We start from the raw sequence: 23,084 nt of genomic DNA on the forward strand, positions 1-23,084 counted from the left end.
GGGATTAATCTGCTTGTAATAATTTCCATTGAAGTTGTAGAATACCCAACAGTTTTATATCCACAATGCCTAGATATTTTTTATAATGAACTAGGGTAAGTGAATACACTAGTTTTGAATTCTTAAAAGATATATTCAATTTGATTCTTTTTTCTTTTACAGGTGTGAGCCATGCAATGGGAGGGAGAGGAGGAATAAATAGAGGAAATATTAATTAAATGGTCTGTAAACAATAACAACTGTGAATAAGATTATCAAATCTGTTTTAGTGTAATGATTGTCAAGTTTAAAAACATTTTTATATATAAACTGGTATACTCATGTCAATATTCTTTATTAATAAAATGTTTTTCAGTGTCAAAATTTATTATTCTTTTCTTCATTAGTTGACTCCTCCTTTGCTCATCAGTCTAAGGACAGTTGTACCAGACTTTGGATAAGGTCTGCCCAGAACGAGTAGTAATTGCTCTTGCTGTTCTACTAGGCACATCAATGTTATAGTATTGATCTAAATGGAAGAGAAAACATTTTTTTAGTTAAAAAGAAAACAATGCCCAAACTAAAAAATAACTTATGTTGACTATTACGCTCAAAGACAATGTTTATCATTTTAATAGAGATGTTTTTACTAATTAATTTGAACTTTATAACAAAAAGAAAAACAATTGCCTAGACTTTTCAGCTTTTTTGATGTTTCAAAAGATTGACATTTCACCATCTTTTTGTAAAATCAGGTTCAGCTCTCCTTTATGAAGTAAACATTAAAGAGTAACCAAGTTTGAAAAATAATTTACTTGGGGTTATTCCTTTTAAAAAATACATGCCAATGTCATTCATATTATGAAATTACAGGCAGAATAACTTAGATTTCTGGGCATTTCAAAGAAAAGCATCCTGAGTAATATAATTTAATTAATAAAATTAGTTTCTCAGGAACTTCTTTCTGATCTTACAGACTCTGCAGTGATGCAAATCATTATAACCTTGTGCCAAACAAGGTATCTGTTAAATGCCACAAATGATAGAAGTAAAATACTATCGTCAGTAGCAAGTTTACTCTAGTAACTGGATGTTTTATCGTAATCTCGTGAAGGTTAGAGCAGAATTGAGTTGCAGTGCCATCATTTTAATTGAAATTAAAGCAAAAGTCTTAACTCTTTTCCACAGCAATTAGAATAAGTATCGTAGTGTAACTTCTCACATTGAGTCATCATTGCAGCCAGCATTTTTACTTTATCTTCATATTTTCACAAATGATATCACCTCCTTGGGAAACTATTAGTTAATACCTTACCTTTAGAAAAGGCATAGTAATCATAGCCGTCAGGTTTTCTGATGTTGGGCAGTGATATAGCTGAGGTAACCACATTTGGAAGTCCTCTCCACAGTATACTCACTTTAACTTCATTATGAAGGACACCTGTAAGTGGCATGTTTAATAAAAGATACCAGATTAAAAGGCAATGTACTATCTTGGAAAGAGCCAGACATCTGAGTTTTAATCTCAGTTTTAGCCCTCTGATGTAGAACTATTGAGGGTTATAGACTGGTATATAATGTTCTTGGTAAGAAGTACTTGATAAATAGTATTGGTTATAACTAACAAACCTGAACAAACTGCTTTCCTTACCCACAAGGAAAAAGAAAGTATTGGTCTTTGGTTATTCACTAAGGCAAGTGGATGAGTTTTTCATCAGTAAGCTTAAATTATTAGGGGCTGTTTGATCAGTATCCATATTTCATAAGCCTTACTGTATAAGAAACTGTATTACATCTACTTATGTTTAAGGATTTTTTTTAACACAATAAAAATGTTACCTTTGTCTTGATAAGCCAGTCTGGCAGGTGAATAATGAATTCTGATGGTGTGTGTTTGAGAAGGTCCTATAGCACGTTCAAAGCGACGTCTCCTAACCTGTGTCGTTTCTCCATACACTGGATAATTTAGAGCAGGCCTTCTTCCAGGGCACTTCTGTACAGGTTCCTGTTTATAAATATACTGCTGAATGCTGCCACCTGTTATGTATTAGAATATCACATGGAAAATGAAAATTAATTTTAATACCCTCAGAAAAGGTGGAAAACAACTTTTACAATGTATAGGAAACAGTTTTGTTCTCATTTTTCATATAATATATTGATATTAATAATGGCTATTAGTCAAGGGTATTATAAAAATAATTATTAAACTCTGAAATACTTGTTGAATGAATAGATGCAGCAAATTACATAGTTATATATTTAATTTCAATTGAAAGTGACAAGTGCTCAGTTTGGCAGCACATATACTAAAACTGGAATGATACAGAGATTAGCATGGCCCTTGTGCAAGGATGACATGCACATTTGTGAAGCGAAAGTAAATGACATTCTATCAGTGACCTGAAAACTCAAATGAATTGTGACTCGCCTGTGAAGAAATGAAAATAAAAATTGAGGGCAATAAGAATACTACCCTCAATATTGATTTTTTTCACTGAAAATATTTGATTTCAGCCATTAAAGATATCTTTTGACAGTAAAGTCAATAATAAATGAAAATGCTGAGTGTAATTCTTTAAAAGTTTTGTAATCTTGTCAGTTATGTAACACATACCTCTCTTGAAAAAATACACAGATTCAGGCCAGTTCTTGTATTTAGCTGTTGAAAGCGCTGCCACTATTTGTCCAGTTAGTCCTCCAAATCCTTTGAAAATTGGTTTGGGGTACCCTGCATCTTTTATATCATTGGTAAAACGCCAGTACTGAGAATCCTGATAATTTAAAAGAGAAAATTATGTTATCAGCTTTGGGAAAAAAGATTTGGAACTCCTTTCTAGATTTAAGTATAGAGAGAACGTGTTAACTTAGTTAAACAGTTGAATTTTGACCATTACTGTTATCAAACTGTTGAATTATGATTAAATTTTGATGACAGAGTATTTAAAAGGACACATATTGGAGGTTAAGGCAATATATGTTGTAATAAATAATGCAGTTACAAATTATTATTAAATTTCTCTCACAAAGATATTTGTGTTACCTTAAAGAAGAAAGTTTTTCCTTCACAGTTGCACCTAGTAAAAACAGTATCAATGGGGGAAGGAATACCCCAAACTTCAGTAATTCTGCGAGCTGGAGATGGTGGACTGAATGGACTTAGCATCCAGAAATAATGACCTAAAATTTAAGGAAAGACATCAGCCTACAAGCTGAATGCTAAACCTATCACAAAAGAAACCAAAATGAAAAAAAATGTAGTTTTCTTATGCATTGTATGACTGGAAGTTTAGTCAGATACAAAAGGTAGTATTTGAACATTTCTGAGAGCAGGTATTTCCCAAGTCCGAAATTTAGCATAACCTTTGAGATACTTTAGTTTTCTAGTTTCTTTAGAAAGAGCCTATTGGTTGGGCCAGGTGCAGTGGCTCACACCTGTAATCCAGCACTTTGGGAGGTCAAGGCAGGTAGATGGCTTGGGCCCAGGAGTTTGAGACCAGCGTGGACACCATGACAAAACCCTGTCTCTACAAAAAAAAAAAAAAAAAAAAAAAAAAAATTAGCCAGGCATGGTGGTGCACACCTGTAGTCCCAGCTACTCAGGTGGCTGAGATGGGAGGATCACTTGGGCCCAGGAGATCGAGCCTGCATTGAGCCGTAATTGCGCCACTCTACTCCAGCCTGGGTGACAGAGGGAGATCCGGTCTCAAAAAAGCCTTTTGGCTTTGTGACTTACAGTCACTATCTCTTTAGATCTCAATTTCTTTATCTCTTAGAACTAAGGAATTATAATTTAATGACTAACATCTCTTTAGCCTCTACTGTACGAAAAGGAATTGCTTTCAGATTTAATCTAAATATGTGTCAAGACTGGACTAGCAGAGTACAGCAGAGAATTAACATGAAATAACTTTTCTTCTGTTACTCTCCGACAGAGAGTGTAACACTTGAACACATCACAATTGAGATGTTATTTTCAAATAAAGCAGCGAATATGCATGCTGGTGTCATTTCATTTGGTATGAAATTAAAATTTTATTTTATTTTATTTTTTAAATTTTAACTACCCCCCCCAAAAAAAAAATTGAACTACTTTTTAAATCTTAACAGTAGGAAAAAACCTCAGTAGTATCAGTTCAGGGTCTTGGTTTTGTTTTGTTACTTTGTCTAATTTTCTTAATCCAATATTTCTGTTATTACTCTCGGATTCTCCTGTGAGGTGTGCTTATCAGTCAGATTCCCCTCCAGAAAACAACCCAAACTAGCACTCTTCCACGGCTTTCGTTCTCATAAATGCCAAAACAGAATGATGAGAAGAAAAATAAATGTGTACATAGCTCACCTCGGAATGCAACTAATGTCCCATTGCGCAAAGTAGTCAGTCCATCTACTGGCTTACCATTGCATATATTGGTCTCATCTAAACAAATTAACAAAAACAAAACAAATATAGAACAGAATGAGAAAAGTCTGTATGTTCTTTTCAAGTCTTTCCACATGGTTCTATTTCCTGTTTACCTTTTCTAAGATCTTGAAGGACACAGTTTGACCTGTTTGCATAGTTATATACTTGATAATTCCATTTTACTTAAAGATGATACTCTTCAAAAGTATTATATGAAATAAATTATTATGAATTGGAATGGACCAGGTTACCTTGATTTTCATGTAAACTAGACATTTTTTGGATGTATGAACTCAATGTGAAATTGCATCTTTCAGTTCTGATTGCCCTTTGGGTTAGTTTGGAAAATGATACTACAGATTTTTGCTTTGCATTGTACTTTTAAGAATAGACTCCGAACTAAATTTTTTTGACTTTCTATATACCATCTCTGCTGCTCACAGACACACATATGCTAAATTCCCAGCCCTACATTATTACTTAATTTTCTAGAGAATGAAAAAGCTTACTATAATTACACCTCTGCTTACCTACAGGGAAGCTGTAAAACTTCACAAGCTAACAAGGTCAGGTAATATATCTCAGTTGAGTGATACTAAACTAAGGCATTCTGGTTCAGATAGATGTAAACTAACATTACCAGCTTTAAAAATGAAAATAACTGATTTTTAATACCGAAAAGCATGGGATTGATGATAATGCCTTGATTGGGTACTCTCGGTAAGTAATCCATGTCAGGAGTAACTTCAGGCATGAACACATGGGGCCTGAGAAGCATATGAGGTGTTTCTCCTTCAGCACCACCTGCATCTTCACTCTTTGGATTTACTTCAACTAGTTTGGAGTTTGGAGTTTGGTTAGGTCTGGTGGTGGTTTGGAGCATGGCTTCTGCTACTCTTGAGGTAGGGTTCAATTCTGGCATTGTTGATGTCATCTTGCGGGGAGTTGGTGTCGTCTTTGGTTTTCTCACTCTAGGCATTGTTTTTGGCTTTTTGGTAGAAGTGGGTTTTTTGGGTGCTTTGGTTGGCTTTTGAGGTTTAGGAGTTGTCACTTTAGAATTAGTAGCTCTGTCTTTTGGTTTAGCTGTTTCTTCAGGTTTGTTCATAATCTCAGTGGTAGTAATTGTCTTTTTTGTTGTAGTAGTTACTTTGGGTGCAAGAGTAGTTGTTTTAAGAGTAGTAATTTTGAATGGTGTGGTATCTTGAGTTGTGGTAGATGTTACTTGTGTGGTTGTAGTTGTTATTTTGGATTCGGTAGTTTTTTCTGTTGTAGTTGCTGTCTCTTTTGTCATCTTAGGTGCAGCAGTTGTAGTTTCAGGTGTAGTACGTAAGTCTCTTTCTGTTGTCTTGTCTTTAGCTGTTGTAGTCATTTCAGGTTTAGTTGCTGCAGGAGTCTTAGTTGTAGGTACACCAGGTTCCTTGGGACTGTTTTCAAGAGCTTTTGGTGTGGGTTCTGCAGAAAGCTCAGGAGTTGATTCATCAGGGCTTTTGTGGATAGTGGTAGGCTCCTTGGTGGTAGTTGGAGTAGAGACCTCTGAAGTGGTAGGAGGAGGTGTCTCAGGAGTAGTTGGAGCAGGCTTCTTGGGGGTAGTGGGTGCAGGCTCCTTGGGGATAGTTGGAGCAGTCTCCTTAGGTATAGTTGGAGCAGGCTTGTCAGAGGTGGTAGATGTGGGCTTCTTGGTGGTGGTGGGTGCAAGCTCCTTGGGGGCAGGCTTCTTGGGAGTAGTGGGTGCAGGTTCCTTGAGGGTAGTTAGAGCAGTCCCCTTAGGGGTAGTTGAAGCAGTCTCCTTAGGGGTAGTTGGAGCAGTCCCCTTAGGGGTAGTTGGAGCAGTCCCCTTAGGGGTAGTTGGAGCAGTCCCCTTAGGGGTAGTTGGAGCAGTCCCCTTAGGGGTAGTTGGAGCAGTCCCCTTAGGGGTAGTTGGAGCAGTCTCCTCAGGGGTAGTTGGAGCAGTCTCCTTAGGGGTAGTTGGAGCGGGCTTGTCAGAGGTGGTGGATGTGGGCTCCTTGGTGGTGGTGGGTGCAAGCTCCTTGGGGGCAGGCTTCTTGGGAGTAGTGGGTGCAGGTTCCTTGAGGGTAGTTGGAGCAGTCCCTTTAGGGGTAGTTGGAGCAGTCTCCTTAGGGGTAGTTGGAGCAGGCTCCTTAGGGGTAGTTGGAGCAGGCTCCTTAGGGGTGTTGGGAGCTGCTGTCTTGGGAGTGGTGGGAGCGGGCTCCTCAGGGGTGGTGGGTGCGGGCTCCTCAGGGGTGGTGGGTGTGAGCTTCTCGGGGGTGGTGGGTGTGAGCTTCTCGGGGGTGGTGGGTGCAGTCTCCTTGGGGGTAGTTGGGGCAGGCTCTTTGGGAGTGGTGGGTGCAGGCTTCTTGGTGGTGGTGGGTGCAGGTTCCTTGGGAGTGGTGGGTGCAGTCTCCTTGGGGGTAGTTGGGGCAGGCTCCTTGGGGGTGGTGGGTGCAGGCTCCTTGGGAGTGGTGGGTGCAGGCTCCTTGGTGGTGGTGGGTGAAGGCTCCTTGGGAGTGGTGGGTGCAGACTTGGTGGTGGTGGGTGCAGGCTCCTTGGGAGTGGTGGGTGCAGGCTCCTTGGGGGTAGTTGGGGCAGGCTTCTTGGGGGCGGTGGGTGCAGGCTCTTTGGGAGTGGTGGGTGCAGACTTGGTGGTGGTGGGTGCAGGCTCCTTGGGAGTGGTGGGTGCAGGCTCCTTGGGGGTAGTTGGGGCAGGCTTCTTGGGGGTGGTGGGTGCAGGCTCTTTGGGAGTGGTGGGTGCAGGCTCCTTGGTGGTGGTGGATGAAGGCTCCTTGGGAGTGGTGGGTGCAGGCTCCTTGGGAGTGGTGGGTGCAGGCTCCTTGGGGGTAGTTGGGGCAGGCTTCTTGGGGGTGGTGGGTGCAGGCTCCTTGGGAGTGGTGGGTGCAGACTTGGTGGTGGTGGGTGCAGGCTCCTTGGGAGTGGTGGGTGCAGGCTCCTTGGGAGTGGTGGGTGCAGGCTCCTTGGGGGTAGTTGGGGCAGGCTTCTTGGGGGTGGTGGGTGCAGGCTCCATGGGAGTGGTGGGTGCAGACTTGGTGGTGGTGGGTGCAGGCTCCTTGGGAGTGGTGGGTGCAGGCTCCATGGGAGTGGTGGGTGCAGACTTGGTGGTGGTGGGTGCAGGCTCCTTGGGAGTGGTGGGTGCAGGCTCCTTGGGGGTGGTGGGTGCAGGCTCCTTGGGGGTGGTGGGTGCAGACTTGATGGTGGTGGCTGTGGGCTCTTTGGGCGTGGTAGATGCAGGCTCCTTGGGAGTGGTGGGCGTGGGCTCCTTGGGAGTGGTGAGAGCAGGGCCTTTGGTTGTAGTTTCAGCTTTGGGTGTAGGTTTAGCCAGCACTTTAGATGTGGGTGCTAAATCTTTAGCAGATGTTTTCTCTATACTTTGTGTCTCTTTAGCGGAAGTAGTCTTCTCTTTTCCATCAGTTGAAGTCTGTTTATTTGTTGTAGTAGTTTCTTTAGTTTCAACTGTTATCTCTTTATTCACTGTCAAAGACGTCTCTTTAGATGTATCAGAATTAGGTGGAAGACTGGGTCTGGGATTTATTGGTTTTGCTGTTGTGATCTTGGGAGATGTGGTGACTTTATTGTGTTGGGTGGTAGACGTGTCAGGAGTTGTGACCTTGAAGTCACCATTGTCCAATCCACTTCCAGCTTCATCTACAACTAGTGGTTTGGGGGTAGTTTTCTTTTTAGTTCTGTTCTTCTTGTTATCTTTTACTGGAGAAAAAATATACATCTTGTTATTTTAGAATATTTTTTTCTTTAATAGTGACATAAAGATCCCATCTTTATCATTGACTAGTTGTGTGTTTCTAAGCAAATTGCTAACCTCTACTATGTCCTTTAATTTGCTGTAAAATGGCAAATACTCAGCCTATCTTATTGGGCTGTTTTAGGGAATAAATGAGATGAGGGATGAAAAAGCACAAATAAAACTCTATACAATTAATACATGGAAGTCAGTGGCAAGTTCAAAATTACCAGCACGATAAATAACACTAATTCATCTGTTTATATTAATGTTCTTTACCCCCTACTTTTTGTACTCTTATTCTTCAGTGCCCAGTGTCCCTTCCTTCCTCCTGGAGTACTACCATCTTGCTGCACCAATTATCTCAGAGGCCTCTACAGCTACCTCTGAGCAATCTGCCCCAGTCACCCCCACAGTCCCTGCTGAGCCTTGTTCCCATACATAGGGCTATTAGCCACTCCTTTTCTTCTGTGCAGCTAAACTTGCAAGTCCCAGGGGACATAAGGAGGAGCTTAGGGTGTGATGGGCAGAAAAAGACAGTATTTATCAAGGCTTTCCCATAGCAGCTGCCCCACATGTGAACTACAAAGCCCAAGGGTGGCTTCCTGCACGATTTTCTGGGTGACTAAAAGATTAAATGTCTGGCTATTTATTTAGAGCGAATGCTTCGGAGGAAATCACAACCACTTAGAGTTCTTTAAAACTCCCTTATCCAAAAATACAGTATTTCCTGGAGAAAGAGAATATATATTTAGAACCAGAACTTCAGGAAATAATAAACAGCAAAGGAAATCTCTTTTCAGGCAATAATAGCCTATTCTGTAGCACAGTCTCTACTAGAGGAAAAGTCAGCCAGATATAATATATAAGTTACTAGGAAAATAAAGAGGATTTGTAAAATATGGATAATATTTTTTCCATAGAGGTTTGTAAGAATTTAATGAGTTAATACTTGTAAAACACTTAGAACAATAGTATATAAATGTTTGTTAAAATAAAGCTGGGGAAGGGAAAATGAAAATGCAAGGAAATGAAGGAGAAGAAGCAAAATGATGTCAAGTAAACAAGAATGACAGTAGAAAGCCATCAATAATCATCTCTGGTGCCATCTTCTGGTTCCACAGTCCTGCTACACCATCTTCTTATCCTTTGCTTTTAGAGTGGCTTCTTAGCCGCTTGGCACTAATTTCCTGTAGGAAGTATTCATTTGGTACTTTCTAAGATAATATTTATAAAGTTATATCCCCCCCATATTAAGATGTCCTCATTCTACCAACACGCATTACTTTTAAATATAATCATTGTTAATATGGCATTGATACAGTCTTTGATCTTTATCAATGCTCAAACCTTTGAGTTTCTTCTGTAATTCTCTATTAGCAGCTGAATTTTTGGAAGACTTGATTTTCCGAATTGTTGAAGAAGAAGAGGAAGAGGAGGAGGAGGAGGACTCTTGATTTTCAGAAACAGAATGTTCTATAAATCAAATAGAAAGTTTGATCACACCAACTGTGATTTAAAACAAAAAAGAACTACCAGTCTAAACACAGCAGGAAGTGCTATTTACTAGTCTACAAGTATCTGGATTTTGCTTTTATTAGTAATATGACCAACTGCCTTTTAATCTGTCAGTTAAAAGCAAGGCACCTGGGCTTATCAGAGATACTAGCAGTATTACTAGTATCTCTCAACTTTCCCATATCCTCCAAAACACAGAATCAAATTATTCTGCAAAGAAAATCATGGGGTGGTTTTTGTTTTTTATAGTAAGATTTGTCCCTTCTGATTTGTTTTAACCCAGACTCATGCTGGGTTTGGTAAATACAGAAAGAGCTGAGAGTTTATACTTTGTCTTAAACTTTACTTAAAAGCAAAGTCTAAAACCTTCGAGTGTAATGAGCCTCATGATTCCTAAGATTACCCTGTTCTCTGAGAATGGGCTTAGATAAGCAGTCACCTACAAGTTACTTCATCTAAGAAAGCTCCTTTGATTATATCTGTCATCTTCCTACCTTCTGTTATTTCCTCTGATTCTATAACTTTCTTAGTCTTCTTCTTGTTTGGTGGTTTGGGTGAACGTTTGGTTGTTGATTTGATGGTTTGAGATGCTCCTGAAGGTGGAGGTGCTTTCTTTGAAGATGGTGGTGATGTGGGATTATGCACTGAGGCCAAGCAAGACAAGTCAGTTAACATCTTGTTTATGTTCATCAGCAGCTCTAACTGTGAAAAGCACGGATGCATCTAGCTTCAAGAGTAGATGCTGGTGACAGCCAGTGCAGGCAGGCTCCAGCTCAACACAAATGACTCCATTTAACTCTAAGGATGCATTGCTATAAAATACTGGTTCTCAAATTGTTGTAAGTTATGACAGGGAGCAAAGTCTCAGGAATCAGAAGACCTAAATTCCAGTCCTAGGCCTGCGAGCCTCTACCATTATGACCTTAGGCAAATAATTATCTTGAACTTCATCTTCTTGTCTACAAACTAAGATGTTTATTCAAGATGATTTCTGAAGGTCTTTGCCTTCAGAATTTTTTTTCTGTTTTAGTATTCATTTTTTTCTGTTTTAATATTCATTTCAATTAAATGATACCAATTTGCCTTTTGTTCTTTTTTTAATTACAAAAGTTCGACATGAATATTCTTGTGAAAAATTCACACCTTCACATTGTGCTTTTCCTCAAAATGCCCTGCCCTTCCCAAAGATACAACTGTTAATGGTTTGGTGTGTATCTTTTTAACCTTTTAGTCCCCTTCCCTTTTCCGCTTCTCAGTCTAGAAGAGAAAACATGGAACTTTTTTTTTTTTTTTTTTTAGGAACAAGAAGAGGGACTAACGAAGGATAAGAAAACAGCTTTGGGGACTCTCTGGGTACAGAAGGGTTGTGATAAATCATGCTGCTCCCTGCAACATCGCCCCAGAACCCTACTGCTATAGTCTCTGTGAACTGGCCACTGTCCTTCTTGTTTCTCCTCCTACCCAGCAAAAACATCAAGTATCTCAATTTGAGAAACAGATCTGCCATGTACTAGCTAATGTTCTTGGCCAAAACGGTTAACCTCTTGGACTCTGTTTTCTCTTTCACATTCAGAGGCACTTGGATGGCTGGGATTCCTTCAATTCTTGAAATGTTATGATTTTTAGATATATAGACACCTGTAAGTAGTATCTATACTGAAACAACTAAGTGGTGAATCTCAAGATAGTTTGGTTATTATACTTAAAAAATGAAGTATTGAGGTTCTGAGTGGTTTTATTATTTTGAGTTGGGACGCTGACTATCTTATGAATTCTGTAAAGAAAGTTGGCCCGCATTGCCTTCATCATTTTTTTTCAGAGTTCTACCTAAACTTTAGGTAATCTGACCAAATATTTCATAACATAAAGTGTTATCTTTATCAAAATGTTCTCTCAATGTCTCATCACTTTCTAACCATCTTCACTCCCTACACATCCTCTGCCCAAAACAAATTCTTAGCTTTCTTGTCTCACAGCCAAAACAATTAGGGTAATGAGTAAATTATGTGTCACTCATCATGGGGCCTGCTAAAAGCTGCAGGAAGGGTGAGCTCTGAGTTTTTTATTACAAGGGTGTTGTCTTCATTATTTTTGGAATGTTTTCCCATGAAAACATTGAACGGTTAAGAAACGTCTCTCAATTCTGCTGATTAGCAGTTTTCCAATCTTTCTTCACTGTTCTAAAGAAGCAGGAAGTGCAGGCTTGTTTAAATAAAATGATAAGATTGATTATGCAAGCAAAGCTTATTTTCACTTTTACCTCCACAAATATTCTTGTTTTAACAAAGTAGAATTTAAGAACAACCATTTGGTAAAGGAAAGTAATCCAGTATTCCAGTATATTTTAAAAATCTTTTTCTGTAAAATCTGGAGCCTTTTGTTATACTCTAGAGTAGTCCTTCAAGACCTATAAATAGAGAAGATGATTTTAAGATGGGAATATCCCTTGTTATTGACTTTACCATGCACATGTATTGGAATAGAGACTGCTGAGGAGACTGCAGAAATGGGAAGGAACATGACAGTTAACAACGTGTTAGGTAGATTTGCCTATAAATTTAATGGCTTAAACTAATTCATAAATTTACTTGTTTAGGGAAGCTGAAAGTGTTGCTTGTGTCCTTAAATATATACTCAAACACTGAGGCCAAAAGCACAGATAGCTCAAAGGATAGTTGACTTCGTGAAGTCAGCAAGGGTGAGACAAGAAATCATCAAGTGAGTTGATTACTGTTGATTTAACCTGAAATTGAACCATATCTGAAGAAAAAAAAGACATGTACATTCAGCCTTATCTTCTATGTTCGCCCTCTGGCAACATCTTGTACTCTTGGAGCCTGGCTGAGCCTGGGGGTTCTGCTATTGGAAGGCGCTTTTCTTCTTTAATTCATCTCCACAAAACAAAATTATTATGAAATAGCTTATATGTTAGTAAAATCAAGGCCTAAGATGGACTGCGTGTTAGACATTATCAGTGATGCTAAGGTAGGTGCACAGATCTGGCTGTACTGAGAAGCATTGTTTGGTACTTTGATGCTTACCTTCTGCACAGAAACTCTCATAATCAGGACAGCACTTGTCATACTTCTTACATTGGGCGTCGCAGTCACACTCCCTCCCTCTCTCGAAGGACTCAAAGCAGCGGCCTTTACAGGAAAGCTCTACCCAGAGCAAAACAAGAAGTTACAGATTATTCATTGTGAAGCCAGGCCCACGTATTTGACAGCCATTTCCCACCTTAGACTTGACTAGGTTTCCAAAAGTTCATTTCTAAGTCTTTTATTTGAAATTTGGAGTACATCATCCAGGAAAAATTAGATGGTATCCCAGATCGAGACAGCCCAAGTCAAAAAAGAAATATGGTGACTGAAGGCAACTCCTCTTGCCCTTCCAGACTCCAAGAGACATCCCGATGCTGCCCGAGTTATTTACATGTATGGACAAAGAAAAATCGGGAAATGTCTAAATAGTGAGATAGGCTTCATATGAAATCTCTTCATCCTTCTCCTCTTCACACACTGCTTTGTAATGGATTCACAGTAATTGAATGTACAGATCTCAGCAATATATTCCATATAAATATATATGTATATATATTCCACATAAATGGGTCATTTTTGAGGCTTAAAAATCATTTGTAATGCAGAGGCCCTTATTATGACAAACTGGGGAAGGTGTATAGTTGAAAGCTTTCGGCCTAATCTTACAGTGTGGACTATGTTAGGGAGGACTACTCATTTAAAAAATGAAAATTTAAAAAGCCTTTGTTAGAGTTAACAGGGACTTACCAAGGCTTATTTGAAATAATTACCTATCCAATACATAAATTGCACAATATATTCCTCAACTTCACATTCAAATTCTAAAGCAAATACACCTTTCAAATAACTTTAATTACAATTTTCTTAAATTGAATAGGAAATGTTTCTGTGTTAATAATAAAATGGCCCAAAATATATTCAAGTGAAACACCACTCATAATTTAAAATTCAGACCTTCAAATTTTAACTGAAATTCATCATTAAACACTAGCACTTTATCTTTAAAGTGTCTTTTCCAGGTAATTTACAAATGTGTTAACATCAGAAAGTCCAATGGTAGACAAGATTATTCCATGCTCATGTATTCTTTTGATGAAACTATTGAAAGTCCTCATTACTAGTCGAGGACATCTCTGATTGTAAATAATTACTCCTTACTATTTACTTAATGACTCCTGACTCACAGTATCTTCTCTATTTAAAATAAGACATTTTACTTGGAACTAGTCAATAACCTTGTGCAAGTGACAGACTTCCAGGCTCCCCTTACCCTCCCCAATAATCACAAGCTTTGACACCATCCTTAGGTACAATGCGCTGCAACATTTATGCAAGTGAAGGAAAGTCACTTAAGCAAAGGAAGTGATACAGTGGGAAAACAGCACTGCAAGCGGGTGCAAGGGGAGGCTCAGTCTCACAGCACTGCACGAGGGTGCAAGGGGGGACTCACAGACTCGCAGTGTTGCTTGACAGAGGAGACACCCGCTCTCAGGACTTACCCGCAGTGCAGACTCTCTTGAAATCAGGGCAGCACTCCATGTAGTGTTGACAGTTATAATCACAGTTGCAGGTGGCATCTCTAGAATACCCTTCCCCACATCTCCCTGCACAGCTTGATAAATCTAAAATTATACAATACTGGTGTAAATATGGCCAAACCACTTTATAGAAAGGGAGCAATCTAACGAGGGGGACAAAGCCACTTGGTGAGAGAGAATTTTATTGATCGAGAAGGTGTTGGAATGATGTCAGTAATAGGCCCAGCTGATATTTGGCTGATGTCTTAGGTGATCTCAATTATGTCACTTTATTCTTCACTAGACTGAGATGATAAACACATTTTTGAAAACCAGGCAAAGTAATGGCTTTGCCTAAAGAGGATGATACTCCTAAGGAAGAGGTGGCAGCTACAGCTACTACCGATCTGTGGTTTTGATGATTAGCAGTTGCCATTTATTGAGCTTCTCTATGCCAGGTGCTGAGTCATACATTATCTCTAACGCTTATGAAAATGTTTCCAGGATTTAGTAGCCCTTTTTTAGAGATAAGAAAGCTGAAACACAGAAATTTTGACAACTTGCTCACACGACTAGTTAATAGTTCCAGTATATTGGCATCATAGGTTAATTAATACCTCCCAATTATTTGTAGTGAACTCTTTTACCCTTATAATTGTCCTAATTTAGATAATACATTTTACGGTCACCTTAAGTAAACAATCCATCCAGAATTTGAACTCTGATATATCTTATTTTAAGCCTGAGATGTTTCCACCTGTCGCTTTGCCTCCCATTCCTGAGGATAAGTTTAAAGCGCGCTGGTTGCACCAGCATAAACTTTACTGAGCTTTTTCTTCCTTAATTGGTGGGGATAACTGGATTTTTAAAATGTCAGGGGAGCCAGATGCTTACAACCACTGCTAAAGTGAGAACCCTTAAAATAACTGGGCATAACTATAAAGGTCATGAACAGAGGTTTTCCAGGCAACAAATAAGCAAACAATAACAAAAGCATACTCATTCTCAAATATTTTTTTAAAGTCATTTGGAAAACACCACCTTAAAACCCTTCCTGAGAAATGACTGCAGAAATATGACAATGGAATCCATCTCTGGAATAGAAATTGGCAGGTGCACTGTCCTAAATCCACAAAGGAATGTTGAAACACACTGAAAACAAATCTTAATAGAGTCCAGGAATGCCAAAGTCTGAATATGCAAATAAAACAGTAAATTGTAGGACAACTTTCAGAACTTTTTGCGTACATGAGTGCATAATGCATACAAAAATGTATATATAGTGTATGTATATAAATACATATATTATATATAAAGAAAAAAGAGAATGAGAAGAGGTTGAGAAAGCAAGAGAAGCAGACAAGACAGTATCAAGAGATTGTTCTTTTATAGTCGGCAGATTTCTGAAATAAGAAATCATCTGTAATTCCAGCACTTTGGGAGGCTGAGGCGGGCGGATCACCTGAGGTCAGGTGAGACCAGCCTGGCCAACATGGTGAAAACCTGTCTTTACTAAAAATACAAAAATTAACCGGGCATGGTGGCAGGGGCCTGTAATCCCAGCTACTCGGGAGGCTGAGACAGGAGAATCGCTTGAACCCGGTAGGTGGAGGTTGCAGTGAGCCAAGATTGTGCCACTGCACTCCAGACTGGGAGACAAAGCAAGACCCAGTCTCAAAAAAAAAAAAAAAAAGAGGAAATCATCCCTACAGGAAAAGCTTACTTTCATAGATTAGGTGTCTGTCCTACTTTTATTGCTATTAATTGTAACCATTAATTTTATTTATTTATTTATTTATTTTTGAGACAGAGTCTCACTCTGTTGCCCAGGCTGGAGTGCCATGATGCAAGCTCAGCTCACTGCAACCTCCACCTCCTGGATTCAAGATATCCTCTTGCCTCAGCCTCTGAATAGCTGGGATTACAGGCACACGCTACCACACCTGGCTAATTTTTTTGTATTTTGTATAGAGACAAGATTTTGCCATGTTGCCCAGGCTGCTCTTGAACTCCAGACCTCAGGTGATCTGTCTCCCTAGGCCTCCCAGAATGCTGGGATTACAGGTGTGAGCCACCACACCCAGCCCCATTAATTTTAATTTGATTTATTTAATGACAATTAAAATTAAAGTAACACTGTTTTAGTGAACAACCAATTGTATTACAGAGGAAAAGGCAGTTTAGAAAGTGCCCCCAGTGTTGTGAACCTTGTCACATTGTTACGAGAAAGCCGAAGGGTCTGGAGATACTGGAGTAGTCATCATTCTTATTGAATATTCACATTTGCTTTCATGTGTTTTCCTGTCTTTTCTTATCTAAACAATTCTGCAACTTATGCCTATGCAGACAGTTACCACTCATGTTCAGGTTTCATAAGAATCTCGTATTTTACTGGAAATGTTTACTTTAGAAACATAATTTCATCATAACTGTCATGAATCTTGATTTTTATTCTCTCAGATTTTGCTTATCAAAGGGGAACAAAAGGAAAAGAAAAGAAAAGAAAAATCCAAAGCTTGGCATTGTTACTATTAATGTCCCTAGATGGCATGCTAGCATCTTTTACTAATGTGATTTCACTGAATGTACTTTAACAGTCTCCAAAAATGAGTAACAAGAACTATTCATCCAGGACCTGTTTTGGGAGAACTGTGAAAAGTTTAATGTTATAACACAAAATGACAGTCACATCTGTATATGTCCATACCTGGATAAATAGTTCTTGTAAGAAAAAGAGAACATTTTCAAGACTAATAAAATGCCATTTGAAACACTATAGTTTATTATAATATGGTATCTATGTCTAAATGATGCCAAAATAAGTTATTTATCAATAATTTATTTGATTTTAAAAAACAAATTGTTCAACATATAGGCAAAAATTACATGTTATCTAAATATTGTTCTTTTTTAGTTATTTTTATGATACTATATAGCTCCAGCATAATTTTATGATGAACTGTCTGCACTTTTTAAACTTTCGAGAGAACCATAGAAATAACAAGTACCAAAATTATTCTTTACACAAGCTCAAAACTCTCAAAAGGAGAAAAAGATGAGAATTCCAAAGCACTTACAAACAGGCTACATGTTATATATTATTTTAAGGTTGTACAGTATATTAAACTCAAGCAAATATAAATTTTTAGAAATATATTTCCGTTGTTATAAAAATCAAGACTGAATGATTAGCAATAGTTGTTAAATAAAAGTATGTTCGATGGTTAAGCTACCTTGAGATGAAACTTGCTGAATCACGAAAACAGACAGCAGCAACAACAGGTAAATGGGAAGTGTTTTCCATGCCATCGTTGTTTTCAGGTACCGTAGGTACCCTTGCTGAAAATAAAATAAAAGTATCAGAAAACTGCTCTTTCATCTCACCACTAACTTAGGCTTGCATTATACACATTTCAGTAACTTTAAAAATGTAACTTAATAATAAAACCATCCCATTCTTGAAACAAGACTTTAAATCAGCTTTAATTTTATAGAAAATATTTGGCCATTAGACTTAATCTTATGCAGAACAAATCAAGTCACCCTCAGCCACGTTATTGACAGTTTTAATACTTAAGAAATCTCCAACATAGAATAGACTTATCTTAAAATTCTAGCCAAAGTATGGCATGTACTTAACAGTGCAAGGTTAAAATTTTATCTTAAGGAAAATAATAACCTGTGTCACAGAAATGTAATTTAATAAGCATCATGGAGTTACTGTTCCAACTTTTTCTTAATTCTCAATATAAATTCAGAGGCTTCCAACAGGTGTATTGCATAAACATAATCCTTTTCAAAAATTTCCAACTACTATCTTTACACATTTTTTTCAAACACCTCTAATGAAAACACATTTAATTCTATGAAGCAAGTTAACTTTGACACTTACCCTTAAAGGATAGATGAGTTTATCCCACGTCCTGGGAGTCTTATATATCAGTGCAAATACAGTGGGATGAACCAATTAGTCCAAAGGTTAGACAAAATCAACAGTGACAACCTATGAAATCAAACTTTCCTCATTTATTGGAAAAGGGCCCAGACGACTAGACTTAGGCAACATCTGGAAAACACTTCCATTAAGCAAAATGACTACCACAAAATAAATTTAGATGTATTGGCCAGAGCACATTTCTAATTTCTAAGTGAAGTGAACAAATTGTCCTGAGATGGTAAATAGCTCTGGCAGACTTTGACTAGTATATTGAAGCAGCAACTTTAAAATATTCACATACTGGTATCATTTATTTCTTCTGCTTTCCAGTTAAATCTAGCAAAGGTAGCTTTGAAATTTACCTAGTGTTAGCTTGTGGCATACATTTTATATACTTATACCATTATATCAAATATACATTTCTTGAGTAGTTTCATTTTCTCTGAGCACAGAAAACATGCTCTCAGTTACCTACAGGTAGATTATTGACACTGGATTTTCTAGCTTCCTTTATTATTTTAAAAACCTGCTTAAAAACTGTATTGATATTTTCCTTAGATCCTTCCTTTAAGATAAGCATGTTTGGAAAAGGTCTTTTAAATTACTAATTTTGTTTCCTTCCCACAATGAAAATGTGAACCATTACCACTGCAGAGCTAAGTCAGCTCAGTCCAAGGCTTTACCCCATTTTCATACGGAATGTATCGGTGTAAAATCTTACCCACCAACATAAGGCTTCGCTCATGTCCTAGCACCTCCCTGAAAACTTTCCAGATCAAATTCCAATCACATCTAGAATTATAGTCAACAATTGTACTACGTTTTACTAAAAGTATCTCTTCATCTGTCTCACACCCCCAACAGACTATGATTTCCCGAAGGACAACCAACACCTATATGTTAGTCTATTGCCAACATACAGCCCAGTTGTTTCACCAATGTTATATGTTTAAAACATGCTCACGCCGGGTGCAGTGGCTCACCCCTGCAATCCCAGCACTTTGGGAGGCTGAGGTGGGCAGATCACCTGAGGTCAGGAGTTTGAGACCAGCCTGACCAACATGGTGAAACTCCCTCTCTACTAAAAATACAAAAAATTAGCCGGGTGTGGTGGCAGGCGCCTGTAATTCCAGTTACTCGGGAGGCTAAGGCAGGAGAATCGCTTGAACCTGGGAGGCAGAGGTTGCAGTGAGCTGAGATCACGCCACTGCACACGAGCTTGGGCAACAAGAGCAAAACTCAGTCTCAAAAAAAAAAAAAAGAAAAGAAAAAAAAAGAAAACATGTTCAGTGAACCACATGGTTGTAGGCTGGATTCTGCTGTCTACTACTCATTTGGTAGGTACTGCATTTAATTCTCACAAAATGTCTTAAAGTTAAATGTAATCATCCACATTTACAAATAAGAAGATGAAGACCCACAAATGAAGAATGTGTGACCCATCCAAGGATCTATAAAGACTAGAGGCCAGAACCAAGATTTGAACCCATGTCTTTGCATTTTAAGTTCCGTCATGTTTCCACTACATCCAGCTCCCTTTTGATCAAAACCATCACTTAATTTGTAATCATTATACTAAATTTTACTCCTTTACTCTACATGTATACATAGGTTTGTGAGATTGTGACTTTTTTAAGACTAGAATTATAAGCATCTATTTTCTTTCCACAGTGCTTATTTCACAGGACTAAATATGTAAAGACAATTTCGAGGCTATCTGCTCATCTCTAAATAATCCCCCTTTTCTGGGAACTACTTCTCTTTCTATCGGGCTATTTTCCTTTTAGCTCTGGTTATATATGTTATCTTCCCACATCAGCCACAGCCGATAGGATTAGGAATTGGAACTTGAACAACCCGAGCCAATATGTTTTCTTCTCCTGGAAATTTGAAATTATAGTTCAGAGATTACAAATTTGTCTGTCTATGTAGACCAATAATGTGTACATTTCTGCCCATGGTCTAAAGGAGTAGAGAAAGTCCTTCAGAGTGAAAAGATCCATAAATATGAAGCAACCACGCAGAGAGAGAAATTTCTGATAACTTTCTAAGTCTTGGTTACTCTGTTTTTTAGACCCAACTTCTTGCTCTGTATCTTTATGGCAAGTTCCCCTTTTGGAGCTGAAGCTGGCTAAAGATGCCTTTTGCTACTTGAAATCAATACACAATAGACACACAAAAGATCGTGTATGGAGTTGAACATTAGACAGAATTCTGTTAATTCTTAGCTCTACTGAGGCCAACAGCGGGGAAGCTACAAGCTTTGTAAGTTTTCCAAGTAAGACCTCTACAGTGTTGCTTTATTATTTCTTTGGACTATTGGGAATGTCCAAATCAGATACAAATATACCCAGAGATACATATTTTTAAATAAGATATAAATTGTTTTCTAATCATTGCCTTTTGAACTATATGCACTATCATTTTCCTCCTTTGTATTAATCTCATAATGGTGATGGCAAATAAAATTCTTGAATTGATTAATATCCACTTGTTCTTTTTTTTTTTTTTTTTTGAGATGGAGTTTCATTCTTGTCACCCAGGCTGGAATGCAGTGGCGTGATATGGGCTCATTGCAACCTCTGCCTCCTGGGTTCAAGCAATTCTCCTGCCTCAGCCTCCCGAGTAGCTGGGATTCCAGGTGTGAGCCACCACGCCTGGCCTATTAAATAGATTTTTATAAACTGTGCTACATACTCCATTCTGTGAATATTGATCCACTTAACCTTCCTTGTTGATCACACACTGCAATCATCCCGTTCGTTTATAGGTTCCTCCTTTAAGATTTCCCTTCTGTTAAAGGTATTTTCTTAATGTTCACTTAAATCTCATTTAATTGGGATAAAAGTTATTCCAGAATTGGTTTTTGATGTGTGGGAAATGCGGAGAGTAAAGAGACATGGAGAGGATATACACAATATTGAATCCTAGAGACCTCTTCTAGGGATGATTTTCACAGGGTTCAACCTCATGAACATCAGTTTTATGCTTGGCAGCAGTACAGTGATGCCTTAGAGAACACTCAAGCAAGTTTAGGGACATTTTCCCTGTGCTAGATTATCCTAGACTGTGGTGCTTTTATACTTTGTCTCCATGCCTGCCCATTAGCTGTCACTTTGCCCTGTAGCCAGAGTGTCTGCACCTAGTGGCACCCCTCCACCTTTCCACATCTTTGATGTGTTTCATTTCCTCCAGCAGCAGCCTAGGAAAAACTGAAGCACGCCAGGGGAAAACCATAGATGTGAGCTTGTTCTTTATTGCCTTAATGTTGCTCACAATGCTAAGTTAGTGTGCTCTAGATGTGAAATAACTCCCCTCCTCTCACATGAACTAGAGAGTAGGACTTAGGGACTACTCCTGCCCATTCTGTTCAGGCATTTTCACATATTAGAAAGTAATGTGGCTTTTTTATTTTCTGCAGGTTTGCTCAAAAGTATGACTATTAGATCAGTGAAAGTATTATTAGATTTGCTTTTGGAGATTGTGGCAGGATGATCATTGATCCCAATCTTTTCTAACTTTTTCTAGCTGCCCAGCTAGAGATTATATTTCCCACCTTCTCCTTCAGGTAGTTGTGACCATACAACTGTGTTCTCTCTAGTAAAATAGGAATAGAAGTAATATGGGCAACTCACATTCATTTTTCTAACAGGAAATTGCTTGGTCTGGACTTTCTCTTTTTCCTGCTTCTTGCAGAATGGAAAGGGGTCATCAGAGACAAGCTTTGATCATGTAGACAAGGCTAGCAGCCTAGGGAATAGTATTCTTGGTGGAATCCAGATGCTCTCTCACTCTCTGCACTAGTCAGAAACTTTCAGAAAAAGAAATACATTTCTATTTTATTTGAACAACACTAATTTTAGGTCTTTTTAGACATTATCCTAACATAGAGATCATAGGAAATTTCTAAACATTTAAAGGAATTATTCTAATATTTGATTTGTATTCTCTGCAACAATAAACAAAATGAGCTAAATGACCTATCAGTAATAAATTACTGGCATTCGAGAGGGAGAGGTAAACTATCTTTATTTGCAGATGACATAATTGTGTATGTAGCTTTAAAATCCTAAAGAATCTAAAAGCTATAAAAACTACTGAGTGAATTTAGCAAGACTGCTTGATATAAGATCAACAATCCTATATCCAGATTCATACTAAGGCCATTTTAATGCATAAACCCGGATGTGCATGAATAAAGAATTTTCTCTACTGAATTTTCTAAGAATAAAAGTTCATCCAATTTGTTCATTCATTCTATTGAGGGGAAATTATCAAATAGTGGTCACTACACACCAAACCTAGTATCAATTTCTAGTGATACATATATGTGCAAGAAAGAATCTCTGGTCCCTAGCATTTCTTGGACTATTCAGGTAGCCAGAAACAAATAGTTCAAATGTCATGTGCAAGGAGTAGGCAGTGTGGTGAGCAGCTAGAGCTGGGCTTTGGAGTGGGTCAGAACATTGTTCAAATCTCCGCTACAAAATTGTCTACCTGATGGCTTAATACAATTCTCTTGAATTATCTAGGCCTCAGTCTCCTTATCTGGAAAGTGGGAGCAATAATTCCAATTATTTGGCATTGTAGAGATGCATAAAACATCAGAGAATTATATTGAACATTAGTGACATATACAGAATAAATTACAGGTGTTATTGTTATGGTTGATTATGATTCTAAAGCTGCACACAAACTGTTATGGAAACATAGATGAGGAAGTGCCAACTCTACCCAAGGAATTCTTTGCAGATGAATGACATATAATCTGGAATCTAAAGGCTCCTACGGCTAAAAACTGGGACAGTAGCCAAAGGTGACAATAAGAGAAAAAATAATATAGCTCCACTTTTTCATTCTTCTTACCTACTTGTTCTTTAGTTCCTGATAATGTGGCTTTTTCTTCCTCCAAAACAGGGCTTTGTGAGATAAAAAG

At 38.3% G+C, this 23,084-nt stretch overlaps 2 protein-coding genes and 1 non-coding gene across 4 annotated transcripts in view; 2 read left to right on the forward strand and 1 right to left on the reverse strand.

Moving 5' to 3' along the window:
• TPR (translocated promoter region, nuclear basket protein) overlaps window positions 1-363 on the forward strand; it is a 61,590-nt gene extending 61,227 nt beyond the window's left edge. The window contains exon 52 of the mRNA XM_003815594.6: window positions 163-363. Coding sequence (XP_003815642.1) covers window positions 163-218 — 56 coding nt within the window. The 3' untranslated portion in view covers window positions 219-363. The remainder of the gene's footprint in view (window positions 1-162) is intronic.
• A 9-nt stretch (window positions 364-372) lies between these two features.
• Window positions 373-17,545, reverse strand: PRG4 (proteoglycan 4). 2 transcript variants are annotated; one of them, XM_034942551.3, is made up of 12 exons: window positions 17,445-17,545; window positions 14,194-14,316; window positions 12,695-12,814; window positions 10,148-10,297; window positions 9,486-9,611; window positions 5,060-8,101; window positions 4,322-4,399; window positions 3,023-3,159; window positions 2,597-2,753; window positions 1,819-2,016; window positions 1,295-1,420; window positions 373-508 (listed from the first exon to the last, which is right to left on the reverse strand). In XM_034942551.3, the coding sequence occupies exons 1-12, from the start codon at window positions 17,518-17,520 to the stop codon at window positions 411-413; spliced, it is 4,431 nt and encodes a 1,476-aa protein (XP_034798442.3). In that variant the 5' UTR covers window positions 17,521-17,545; the 3' UTR covers window positions 373-410. The 2 variants fall into 2 exon arrangements, with proteins under 2 accessions (XP_034798442.3, XP_034798445.3); XM_034942554.3 differs by lacking the exon at window positions 14,194-14,316.
• Window positions 2,265-2,368, forward strand: LOC112438334 (U6 spliceosomal RNA). Its single transcript, XR_003026781.1, has one exon. It is a non-coding gene; the product is annotated as a U6 spliceosomal RNA (small nuclear RNA).
• Window positions 17,546-23,084: the final 5,539 nt, after the last annotated feature.

The sequence above is a fragment of the Pan paniscus genome, chromosome 1, assembly GCF_029289425.2.
Source record: "Pan paniscus chromosome 1, NHGRI_mPanPan1-v2.0_pri, whole genome shotgun sequence".
Taxonomy (NCBI): domain Eukaryota; kingdom Metazoa; phylum Chordata; class Mammalia; order Primates; family Hominidae; genus Pan; species Pan paniscus.

What these genes read in the sequence shown, in the direction of transcription:
- PRG4 (XM_034942551.3), bottom strand. Translation starts at nt 17,520, where the DNA reads ATGGCATGGAAAACACTTCCCATTTACCTGTTGTTGCTGCTGTCTGTT. An exon ending in ATTACAGAAGAAACTCAAAG is followed by an intron (nt 8,102 to 9,485) that starts GTTTGAGCATTG and finishes TTTTTTCTCCAG; the next exon opens with TAAAAGATAACAAGAAGAAC. An exon ending in GAAAAACTTTCTTCTTTAAG is followed by an intron (nt 2,754 to 3,022) that starts GTAACACAAATA and finishes TTAAATTATCAG; the next exon opens with GATTCTCAGTACTGGCGTTT.